Below are 13537 nucleotides of genomic sequence, written 5' to 3'. Positions count from 1 at the left end.
CACAACAATAGAACCAGTCTCAACAATAGTACACACGCCTTCGGATTTCACCCAAAAGATTAACTCGCGATATGACCAAATATGTTAAAGCGAGTATAAATAACAGCAAAAAAAAAAAATCGTCCAACAGTTTAATAGAAATCGCTGTATACACATAATATAGACTAGTACTAAAATTATTATATTTCATATACATCATACTGATAAACTGACTCGTAGAAACTGAATATGAACAAAATCCGTCAATAGGACGCCGAAGTTACGTATAAAATTATCCGTATCGAGTGAACTCTCTCAGTAATATCTCAGCATCGAGAGCAGCTACAGACCTATGCGACCACTCGTTTGATTTGTAATCGCGAGTTCTGCAATATTAAAGTGATGACCAGGCTTCGAGACTTCGGACCCAATAGAGCAGTTCAGTGGGAAATCAGCATAACGGCGTACTGAGTATAGTGGTAAAGCGTACAGTGGGTGGGGGTACTGCAGAATGAATGCCAACAAATACGCAAAGGAAAACGCTCTGCATTTGAAGGTTCTGACGAATAATTTGGTTTTCATACAAACTGTGTCTGAAACTATTACACGGTTAGAAAAGTCAGAGCAAATTAATTTATAAAATGATGCAGAGAATTAATGAGACACCAAGTACACCGGTTACTGAACGTGTAAAACAGAAGTGGAAATCAATTTCATGTAGAAATAAAATGGATATGGAACATTGTGTAACAAAGACAGCAAATTAGTGGACATAGATTCACCCGAGAATAATGGACTGTCTCTTAGAGACTGCAATGATGTTAGGTTTTTTCGTTTTGCTCCTATCACGTCATGCGACGTAGAGCGCAGCTTTCTACAGTACAAACTTTAGCAGATAACCGAAAAAGATTTACGTTTGAGACACTGAGAATGTATCTTGTAGTAGGTACATTGCAATTCGGTACTGTAACTGCACTTCCTAAAGACGACCAGTAGGATAAATGAAAAAAATTAAAATTGCTACATGCTTATTTCCACCATTAACACTGTGTATAATTAAACATAAATGCTTATAAAAGACAGGAGAATAAATGCTTTTCACATTCTTTTGACATTATCATTGTGTAATGTATATTTACTTTCAGAATGTACATACGTGTCTTTCCCCATACTACCGTACTCTACTCTAAATAGCAACGTTGTTACCTCAACACATCTCTATCTACCTGCAGCGAGTCAACAACCTATAGTGCATGCACAGTAAACTTATTGTATCGGGTCCAAAGTCTCGAAGCCTGGTCATGACACACACATGCGATACACTTTGAGTGAACCATAGTGAAAAATTTGTTGTGAGCTGGGACTAATTTCGGAATGTCGCTTCATTTGAAGAGAAAATATATTTTATACCCTTCATTAATTACTTCTCTTGTAGTATCGGGCGCGGGTTCGATCCCAGCTTGGGCTGATTATCTGGTTGGGTTTTTCCGAGGTTTCGCCAACCGCAAGGTGAATGTCAGGTAATCTATGGCGAATCCTCGGCCTCATCTCACCAAATACCATCTCGCTATCACCAATCTCATCGACGGTAAATAACCTAGTAGTTGATACAGCGTCATTAAATAACCAACTTTAAAAAAAAAACTTCTCTTGTCATAGATCCATACTGTGCATTTGTAAAGTGAAACAAAAATAAAACATTCAAACCAACACAACTGCAGTTTCATTCCTGAAACTGGGTGACGTATTCCACGTTTCGGTGTATCCCTGATACAGTGCAGAATCTTCTTTTCTAAATCTCCGTCACCAGTGTTAAAATACAACGAATTTCATACTAAGTACTTAATATAGATCTATTCAGTAGCAGTAGCAGTAGTAGTAGCAGCGCAGCAGCAGCACTAGTAGTAGCAGTAGCAGTCAGTAGCAGTAGTAGTAGTAGTAGTAACAGCGCAGCAGCAGCAGTAGTAGTAGCAGTAGTAATGGCGCTTTCAACGACAGAGTTTTTCAGCGTCGATATTCAAGATGGACGAGAAAATACCGACAAATTTTGCCAGGAGTTCTATATCAATCAGGGAGAGGATTTTTACCTGGAGTAAATCTACGACACAGAATAATTCACAGCATTATTCCCCTCCCGAAGGAACCACGCTAAAGATTTTATCGCCCATTAAAATTCATCCCTCAGCTGGATTGTTAACTCGCTATAAAACCTACATATTTGGGTTAAATTATCCAGAGAGGGAGAACTTTGTGTACAAAACAAAATATACAGTAACTACTGAGGGGAGCAAGGAATATGTTTAATTGAAACCCGAAACCTCATCATAAGAGACACCAAGAAAGTCGAATGTCTATTCCGATGTCTTAATAAAAGAAGAACTTATTTTCGCTCGACTCTCTTCTACCAATACGTCAAATGCCAACCGAAGACAACTCGAACCTTTTGTAGAACTTATTGACAGAATAAAAAAACAAAACATTTGTCATATAATACGTGTTAATGCCATTTATTACTAAGAACTCGATATCTCTCACCAATGGGATTCATATTTGATCCCGTAACATCTTGTACTCTTCAATATTTTGCCCCGTTATACAGCTTTCACATCACAAATAGTCCATTTGCTGTATCATCATCTGTCTGCGAATAAGTTAGCCTATGAAGTGGAAGAAAAGACGTTAAATAGTTTAATCTTATGTATACATTACGTTATAATTATAAACGACATTAAATATCACATAAAAGCTGGGAAGATTAAATAAGAAATACATCTTATAAACACCTGATTAATCTATGAGCAAAAAAAAAAATACATAAATATTTGTGCAAAGTTTGATGCAAACCGGGTTCCGATACCTGAAATGTTCATCCTGTGGGCAGCACGCAAGAACTTGCTCTTCTTGTACATTTATCTTACAGTATTTCTTTCTCGGAAATCTTACACCTTGAAAAAGTTTCGTAACAAAAACACACAATGAAAGACAAATTCGCGTGTACACATTAAAATGGCTGTTACAGAGAGTGAGATGGCAATTGTTTTTTCAGATATTCTTCTGTTCACATATCAAACAGCTTACTACTCGTATGTAAGTACATACGTACAACAATTTATTCATGCCAATTCATTACGAGAGTTTTGTCACTGAAGTACTGGTTATTTGACATTGTTTATTCAAAGATAACAATAATAAAAAACATACGTTTAATAACAAATTAGACTGCAAACAATATTTTGAAAGATAGGCCCTACCACATTTTTAGATGCTTCTTTTTTCTCTGTATTTATTTATACCTACTCGCTTTAACTCGTAGGCAATATAGCGACTTTCAGCTGTTTTACTGTTAAGGCTCATTCACAATGAAAATTAAACATAACGTAAGCGTTAACTTAAGAATATAAACGTTACGGTAAAATCAAGAAGTCATACCATCATTCACGATGGGAACATAAACATAACCGCAAACATATTTGGTAACCATGGAAACATAACAACGACGCCATTTCCTCATATTCTGTCGTATACATCAGCGCTCCACGATTGTGATCTGTTTGCAAATCACGTAAGCATAAGCATGAAAGTTTGGAGTTTGCAAACTTTCATGTTAACGTCTTACGGTAATGTTTATGTCAATGCTTATGTGAATCATTGTGAATGATCCCATTTGGTAGCCTGGCCGCAAATTTCTGTGTTTATGTTACGGTTATGTTTAATTTTCATTGTGAATGGGCCTTTAAGAATTTAATGTACGACGTGCCGGTTACATGAAAAAATTATTGTTTATTCAGAGAGCTCATAAGCAAACATTCTAATGGGGGCAGATAAAAATGTTAAATTTTTTTCTTCCACCATGTTAATAATGTCAAAAGAAGTGCTTATACTGTACAAATTTTGGCCATTCGACCACAATTACGAGGGTCGTAAAAAAATTAATTCTCCAGGGGCTGTTAACTGAAAGAAAACACAATTTCATTGGAAAAATTTACTGAAACAGACACAGCAATTGTTGAGCTATTTTTCAACATATTCCCCACCGGAATTGAGACATTTGTCATATCATGGGATCGACAGAGAGGTGCAGACGGCTGTCAAACGCTGGTTCCGATCAAAGACGGCTGACTTCTACGACACAAGGATACAAAAATGATTTCATGGTAATCTATGATAAATGTCTCAATTCCAGGAGGCATAGCGCAACATTTGCTGTATCTCTTTCAATAAATTTTTTCCATGCAATTGTGCTTTTTTTTTTCTGTAAACTGCCCCAGGGAAAATCACTCTCTGGACGGCCTCGTAATTGCGGTCGAGTGGCCAAAATTTGTATAAGTACTTCTCTTGACATTATTAACATGGTGGAAGAAAAAAATTTAACTTTTTTATCTGCCCCCATCAGAATGTTTGCTTGTCAGCTTTGTATGCATATTTATATTGAAAAACATTTAACTACACTTTCTTATATGTTATTCTGTTCGTATTTACGTAGAACAATTTACGCTAATAATTATTCTTCACGAGACTTTCGCTGCTGACGTAATGGTTACTTCGCATTATTTATTCAAAGATTTCTGATTCGTAATAAAAACATACATTTCACAATAAATTAGACTGCAAAAAAGAATAGCTTGAAAGATAGCACATTTTTTTAGATGTTCTTCTGTTTACGTGCCCATTGATTGATTGATTTCACGAGAGCTGCATCTGGGATGGATCCTTGCACTTAAGTCGTTTAGGTGCATTGTATGCCCTTTATGCAATGATTGTCTAAGTTCGATGGATGACCCGGGTGGCATTCGTGAATCCGATGGTGACAGGCGGGCCATACTTCCTGGGTCCTGCAGGTAAGGTCCCATCATCTACTGACGAGCTTGAGACCGATGTCCCAAACCCATAGAACCTAGATCAGCACCGGAAGCCCGTACTACTCCCAGGCACTCCACCGCTGTGGACTAATGGCCCGGGTTCAAATCTTGGATGGGACAAGTTACTTGGTTTGAGATTTTTATTTCTTAGTTTTCCCTCAACCCATTGTGAGCAAATTTGTTATTTATTTAGTTTAGTTCAGTTCAGTTCAGTTCAGTTCAGTTCAGTTCAGTTTATTTATTTATTTATTTATTTACTAGCCGTACCCGTGCGCTCCGCTGCACCCGTTAGAAATAAATATAAAGTAATTACATAATTAAAATAGGACGTTCGATCCAGGGAACATTCGTGTTTGATAGAAGGATAAATCGTTTAATATGTTACTTAATTTAAATTGCATCCAAATAATTAAAATGTGATCATTTTGGTCCAGAGACACTCATTTGGTGCAATGACAATTCCTTTAACATGTTTCTTAATTTTTATTACATGCAACCATAGTTTAATGAAGATTGACATCATTTAGATTTAATGTGTATATTTTATTTTACTTCTTATAGGTTTCCATTGAATTATGGTAATAACTTAATTTTAACCCTTGTTTTCTACGTATTCAGTAAATGGCGCTTGGCCCACTATGGTTCTGAACCCTTCAAATAACTGAAATTATATTATATAATATTACATATTATATTATATTATATTATATTATATTATATTATATTATATTATATTATATTATATCAGAAGTTGCTGTAATAACATTATAGCATTATGTCCATCTAGAGAAACTACACTTTCCAATGGTGAAATAATAATTAATTATACAAATCGGTCAATTTAACTTCCGATATTACTTCATACAAACATAGAAACATTCTCTGTAGGCTATCTTTCATAGCTTTCGATTGTTGCTATCCAAATCCCCTTATAGACGAAGTCATTTGTTTTTTAATTCATTACACGGCCTTAGATGGCAGTTATTTTAATTTTAAAACTCATTTATCTCATTAAATATCAGTCCTATCAAAATTTTTCAAGGAATAAAACTTATCGCAAATTATTTTTAAAGAAACTTTTGTTATGTAACATTTTTCACAAAAATCAATAATAAGCGAGATATTTCGATTTATTTAATTCAGGCCCCCTTATAACCCCCTTTTAAATAATGTATTTTGAATGGCATATACCTAAAATCTAAGTTACAACGAACTTAATTTATATTCCAATTTTCATCGAAATCCGTTCAGCCATTATCGCGTGAAAAGGTAACAAACATACAGACAGACATACAAACAAACATTTCAAAAAAGCGATTTTCGGTTTCAGGGTGGTTAATTATATATGTTAGGACCAATTATTTTTGGAAAATCGAAAAATATCAGAAAAATTTCGGCTACAGATTTATTATTAGTATAGATTTTGCTAATAATTGTAACATAAAATGCTGGGTAACTTTCGGCGCTGGATCCTGGACTCATTTCGCTGGAATTATCACCATTTCATTCAAACGGTAGGTAACCATAGCAATTGATAAATCTCGTAAAATAAACCAATTAAAAAGACTACCCCCCGGACATAAACGAGAGTACCCCGAGAAAAAAAACTCTACAACATGTTTCATCCACCACAAATTTCACTCAGATCTGACCTGATCGGTCATCGAACACGGGACGCCTAGATAGAAGGCCAGCGCGCTAGGACTGTAGCCACACTCACGACCTTACATATCGACATGAAACAATTTCAGAGGTGTGAATAGCCTACCAGAAGGCTTTTACTTATGACAAGCCGGTTGCATGGCAACGTGATTGTTTACTCAAGAGTTTAGCTTTCGTTAAAAAGAAGACATTTAACTACAGATTGGTATGTACATTTTAAGTCGTTTTACAAGATGCCACATTGTTTTAGAAGTATTTCCATGCCAGTATCAGACAAAATTAGTATCACGTTAAATATCAAGGGACTTTGATATAAACCTAGCAATTTATTGTTACACAAAACAACTCTCTTACAAGCTGCAGCTTATATATCAAAAGTTTGACGTCTGGAGTCAACGTGACAACGCTGTGCGCCTTCTTATACCTTTGTAACCTATAAAGCCAGTTCCGTCGTTGTACACACACTACACGACACAAAACTCACCGCTGTTTTCAACCTTGCGAAGCAGTGCACATGTGACAACACGGTTCTATAAAAGTTAATATACTGCATACACAATAAAGGTGAGGTAATTAATTTTTTTTCGTGTCTTACCGTGTCTTGAAATACCTGACGTGGAGTTCGTCTGACTCCGTTCATCATCTTGTCTCCTCACTTCACACAGCCGTACTTTTTTTTTCACCCGCACACAAAATTCTCCCCTCACAGACGCGGTAGCTCACACACACATCACCACACGTCCGACTGCCAGAGCACACCACGCTTCTCTGCTGGCCGCCATAACCACAGCAACAGGTGGTCATTGCTGCCAACGCGACAAACAACAATTCCACTACGGAAAGAGATCCACAAGAACTCTTAACATGTAGCCCCGATCACAATACGTAGTCAGTGGCGTATCCAGGTAATAATCGCCTGAAGAAAGATGCCTTCCAGGCAGCTCACTGTTACAGCATGTCGCAAACTAGAGTTCGATCCCCGGCAGTGGCTAGAGTGATCAGAGGATGAGCTTTCCTCCTTCCGAAGTCGCCCCCTTTTTCTAAGCATTACGAATTTCACTCCACCAAAACTATTTATTCATTTCACGCTATTCTTTGTCGCCGCAGTGTCTCGTGAGTTGGGCTCAGGTTCAGTCCCCGGCTCCAGCGAACCTGATATTCGTGGTGGACGAAACCAAGGTAGCGAGAATTTTTCTCATAGTTCCATATATGGTGTGTACTTTGAACAAGATGGGGCCCCTGCACATTCCAGCCGTCCAGTGATCCAGTACCTCGATTAAATCTATCCTGGGCGTTGGATCGGACGCGGTGGTGTCCTTGGCCACCATGACCACCCGATCTCACATCGTTAGATTACTGTTTGTGGGGTTGACTAAACAGCGAAGTCTACATGCGCAAAGTGGAAACAAGGACACAATTGTTTGCCCGCGTTTTAAATGTTTGTGACCATATTAAGGAATGTAGGGCCCTTTCCTCCTGAATTAACCTGCTATATGAACATGACAATTTTAATAATGTTTGCATCTTCATTAATACGTTCTGAAGGGTGATATTATGGGCCATTCTGAAGGAAAAACATTAAATATAAAAATACAGTATGTCTTATTTTCAAAGGTTTTGGACAAAACCAATCCACTTCTCGAGGAATGGGAACAGTGCAGGTGATAGTAAATTAAGAGGTCGATGTTTAGTTGTCCATTTATTTAAACATAAAATGTTAAAAAAATGCCACCTTCAAACTGATGTACTTTGCAGCTCGTGTAGCCTAAATGCCGCATTGCTAATTTGAGCTGGTTAGGACATTCTTTGCACATAGTACTGCGAGACTGTAAACCAGTGGTACTCACTACGCGGCCCGCGAGCCGCATGCGGCTCTCAAAGACATTTATTGCGATTCTTTATTAGTATGAAGCCTACAATTTTTTTCTGGGAATTATTTTTTAATTTCTGTAATAATGTGGAACTGGAAAAAAAATTGGTTACCCTGCATCATCACTGCCAATGAAAGTCTTCAACGACACGTATTTTTTCTTAAAAAAAAAAGGTAATCTCATGTGCTTGTTATGCCCAGACGTAATAATGGTTATAAACGTTTTTATCTTAATAGACATTACAATAGCGTGCACTCAAATTTTGATAACAAGTATCCGAAAAATTCTCAATCAAGGATAGAAAAAGTTTAAATGTTAAAAATGTCCGTAATATCTGAACAGAAAGCAATGCATTCCACTGTGCATAAAAACAAATTGACAATAAAAGCTCACACCACACAGCAGAAATTAAGCCGTTTATGGATGCGGAGATTGTTAAGTGCCTTCTAGCTTTATGGGACACTTTATTTGCTAAATTCCCAAATTCGAAACAGAGGAGACCTACAGGTGAAATAATAGTACATTATGCAACGAGCCTATATTGAAGGTAATTAAAAAGTGAGTATGGATATTTATGAAACGAGCGCAAGCGAGTTTCATAATTTTCATACGAGCTTCTTAATTACCATTATAGGCGAGTTTCATACGACTTTTTATGCTCGACCATATTTCTAACTTGATATTATTAATTTTTTAGTAATGTCCCGTATGTTGTGAGATGTGCGCAGACGCGAAAGTATTGATTTTTTCCGAGGAACAGATGTCCACATTGACCTTGCTAGGCCATAAGAACCTACAGAGATAACATTGAAATTAAATTAGACATTGAAAAACGAGATGACAAATTGAATTTATTTGAATATTATTTACAATTAACGCTAATTATTATAGTAACAGAACATAACCTTCTGCGACAGTATTGGATTTCCAGCCTCCGTGACTTTTCGCTAATTCTCTTTCGATTGCATATCCGAGAATAATCGATTCTTGCGGTTTTATAACGGTAGAAAGCTGACCTGTCATTGGCTGAACAGTTGTAACCTGAGTCGTCATTGGCTGAAAGACCCGACCTTTAATGAGTAGATGTACTTTAATGACATGCATTAAAGGTCTGCTACCAGGTGTATAATTACTACATTTCGGCATGGTCGAGCATAAAACAACAAATCAAATCAACCTGCGCGTATTGACATAATTTTGTAGGAGAGTAGCAGAGTCCATTCCTTAAACTTCAAAATATTAGTAATATGTAAATGTTACTTGTTACTTTATATTAAATAATAATAATAATAATAATAATTACTTACAAATGGCTTTTAAGGAACACGAAGGTTCATTGCCGCCCTCACATAAGCCCGCCATTGGTCCCTATCCTGTGCAAGATTAATCCACTCTCTATCATCATATCCCACCTCCCTAAAATCCATTTTAATATTATCCTCCCATCTACGTCTCGGCCTCCCCAAAGGTCTATTTCCCTCCGGTCTCCCAACTAACACTCTATATGCATTTCTGGATTCGCCTATACGTGCTACATGCCCTGCCCATCTCAAACGTCTGGATTTAATGCTCCTAATTATGTCAGGTGAAGAATACAATGCGTGCAGTTCTGTGTTGTGTAACTTCATCCCTCTTAGCCCCAAATATTTTCCTAAGCACCTTATTCTCAAACACCCTTAACCTCTGGTCCTCTCGCAAAGTGAGAGTCCAAGTTTCACAGCCATACAGAACAATCGGGTTATTGGGTTATTTTACGATGCTGTATCAACATCTAGGTTACTTAGCGTCTGAATGATATGAAGGTGATAATGCCGGTGAAATGAGTCCGGGGCCCAACACCGAAAGTTACCCAGTATTTGTTCGTATTGGGTTGAGGGAAAACCCCGGAAAAAACCTCAACCAGATAACTTGCCCCGACCGGGATTCGAACCCGGGCCACCTGGTTTCGCGGCCAGACGCGCTCCACAGGTGTGGACAGAACAATCGGTAATATAGGCCTAACTGTTTTATAAATCCTAACTTTCAGATTTTTTGACAACAGACTAGACGACAAGAGCTTCTCAACCGAATAATAACACGCATTTACCATATTTATTCTGCGTTTAATTTCCTCCCGAGTGTCATTTATATTTGTTACTGTTGCTCCAAAATATTTGAATTTTTCCACTTCTTCGAAGAATAAATCTCCAATTTTTATATTTCCATTTCGTACAATATTCTGCTCACGAGAAATAATAATAATAATAATGATAATAATAATAATAATAATAATAATAATAATAATAATAATAATAATAATAATAATAATAATAATAATAATGTTACTATACTTGTTTTTTTTAAAGATGGGACATGACAGTTAAGCGGCCGAGCTTGGAACTACAGTGCTATGTTGCCAATATGGACTACCATGCTGCCAGCTGATGGAATCTAGCAATTCACGTTAAGATGGCTGACGTTAAAACATTCATTGACAATTGACGCAAAGGTAAGAAAACAATACAAAAATCGACAGAGAATCAAACACAAAACGCACCAATGCTAACATTGTGTGCACAATAAATGTCGCCAAGTGAGCTATAAGCAATCGCCATGTGGGAACGGTAAGTTTGGCAACTCAACCGTTGTTACCATAGCAACAGGCCTACCACGCTATGTGACATTCAGTTGTTTTCCCGATCGCAACGCTCCTGTCATGTCCCATCTTTAAAAAAAAACAAGTATACTACTACTACTACTACTACTACTACTACTACTACTACTACTACTACTACTACTACTACTACTACTACTACTACAGGTACTAATATTTTTTTAGGATTTTCTACAATGCTGTAGTTTTTCCCACCGAAACAAACTTGTAAACCATGAAATATTGTTCAAAATAATATCAGGATAATAACAGGATAATAATAATAATAATAATAATAATAATAATAATAATAATAATAATAATAATAATAATAATAGGCTAAATAATTAAAAATCAGAGGATTTTGTTAATCTTCAATGCTGTGAAATGCATTGTGGCTCTCGGAAAATTACTATTTCTCACTTTTGGTTCGCCTCTAATTTCTAGTGAGTATCACTGCTGTAAACGAAATTCATAAACAATTTTATTAAATTACATGACACCAAATTTCCCCAAGTTTCCGCGGTTGAGGTAACCTGGAAAACAATGTAAATTAAATTGCATTACAGTGGAAAACAATTTGCACTATTATCTGTCCAATCCAAAAACAATATTAATGTACTCGTATCACTACGCCGCAGTAAACAGAAAAGATCAGTACACATTAATGTATAGGTACATTAGGTTTCTTTTAATCTAGCATAATGGTTAATTACATTGCACTGATTGAAATTGACATATGTGTAAAAACGCTAGCTATAATGAAATACTTAGGGACTATGTTTTATAGCATGTATTGGCTTTGGCTTTCAACTAATCGTAGATCAGTCAGTGACGACATATTATTTTGGTCCGTTCTTGGCTTGGATAGACTTTAGTGGTAAGCAAGCCTTTGTGTTCATCGAACGGATGACTTTTTGCAGTCACTAGTCGCGTCTGTGGTTCAAGTGCCAGCGCGCTTGTTTTTCATTTAGGCGGCCGGGTTCGATCCCCAGCCAGGTAGTGTTGGAATTTTGATGGACAAAGCCAGTGGCGTGCCGTACATGGAAGGCAAGGAAAGCACTGTCCATAAAGCGAAAAAGAATAAATTTATTGCAGAAATTACGTATGTATGTATGTATGTATGTATATATTTATTTATTTATTTATTTATTTATTTATTTATTTATTTATTTATTTATTTATTTATTTATTTATTTATTTATTAACACTACAATTGGGTATACACCCGGTGGCAGTGATATACAGTATAATATAGGGGAGAGTCGGGTAGTATAGGACATCGGGTAATATCGGACAGTGAGTTTCTTTGATCTACCACACGATGATAGTACCTGATTGACATGGTTACGTTTCTGTGATGTCGCATAGAGAAACATAACCATGTCATTCAGGTACTACCATATGGTGGTAGATGAAAGAAATGCACTGTCCGATACTACCCGACTCTCCCCTACAATAATTACAATTACATGAAATAAAATAAAATAAACGTAAATGAAATAAAATAAAATAAACGTAAATCTATAAATAGTAGATGCAATAAACCTAGGACTATAATTAAAAACTATTCTATAATAACGCCTACGATAAGCAAAATTACATTTTAATCGTGAGAACTATGAATTCTCTGATCTTATAATAGGGTTGCCAACCCTCCCGTATTTGCCCCTAATTTTTAGCAGTCTCCCGGTTCCCGTATTATTATTCTCTTCGAGCATTTTTCTCCCTTATTTTTGCATAATGTAAAAATTTTTATTCTAAATATTTGATTGTGGACAGGTTCAAATACTTGGAGTGTAGGGTACTATACGAGTAAGCAATAACATGAGCTGCTGCTAGGAAGTCAAAAGAAGGATAGCAATGGCCAAGGAAGCTTTTAATAGAAAAAGGAGCATCTTCTGCGGACCTCTGGGAAAAGAACTAAGGAAGAGACTAGTGAAGTGCTTTGTATGGATTGTGGCACTGTTGGAGGCAGAAACGCGGACATTACGACCAAGTGAAAAGAAGCGACTAGAAGCATTTGAAATGTGAGTAAGGAGAAGAATGGATCGTGTGGAGTGGACAGACAGAATAAGAAATGGAGCTGTGTTGGAATGAGTGGGTGAAGTTTTAACGATTTTGGTACGAAATCTCGCAAAACTCACACAACAATGCTAGAATCTCACTTCTATTTTCGTGATTCAACTAGAGATCACTGCAGTCTCACAGATCTGTAGAGATATCTGATTGAAGCAGAAACGTGGGCAAAGAAATGGATATGTAATATACGTACGGTAATTCTTTCTGGAACCATTTTAATCGGAATGACTAATGTTGATTAGTAACACCTTAGAAATCATCACGAAAGGTACATTGACAATGTTGAGCGTAAATATGGGATCTGACTTTACACATGTGGATGGCAGAGACCTCCAATGCAGAAGTGGAGCAGCTACAAGGTCTGCAGGAAGCGAATCAAGCAAAATATTCCACAGAGAAAATTCCACGAGTCCAATGCTGTCCCCTTCTCTTGCAAGGCAATGGACCTTGAC

The 13537-nt window shown here is 36.8% G+C and overlaps 1 protein-coding gene and 1 long non-coding RNA gene across 2 annotated transcripts in view; one reads left to right on the top strand and one right to left on the bottom strand.

Annotated features, from left to right (window-relative positions):
• The window catches only part of Lmpt (four and a half LIM domains protein limpet), a 964594-nt gene extending 957329 nt beyond the window's left edge, over positions 1–7265 (bottom strand). Inside the window, exon 1 of the mRNA XM_069832785.1 lies at positions 7096–7265. Within this exon, the coding sequence (XP_069688886.1) occupies positions 7096–7143 (48 nt within the window). The 5' untranslated portion in view covers positions 7144–7265. The remainder of the gene's footprint in view (positions 1–7095) is intronic.
• The window catches only part of LOC138704671 (uncharacterized), a 464077-nt gene that overhangs the window by 156798 nt on the left and 293742 nt on the right, over positions 1–13537 (top strand). The gene's annotated exons all lie outside the window — the stretch shown is intronic.

The sequence above is a fragment of the Periplaneta americana genome, chromosome 8 (assembly GCF_040183065.1).
Source record: "Periplaneta americana isolate PAMFEO1 chromosome 8, P.americana_PAMFEO1_priV1, whole genome shotgun sequence".
Classification (NCBI taxonomy): Eukaryota; Metazoa; Arthropoda; class Insecta; order Blattodea; family Blattidae; genus Periplaneta; species Periplaneta americana.
This window is presented reverse-complemented; position numbering and strand designations above follow the sequence as displayed.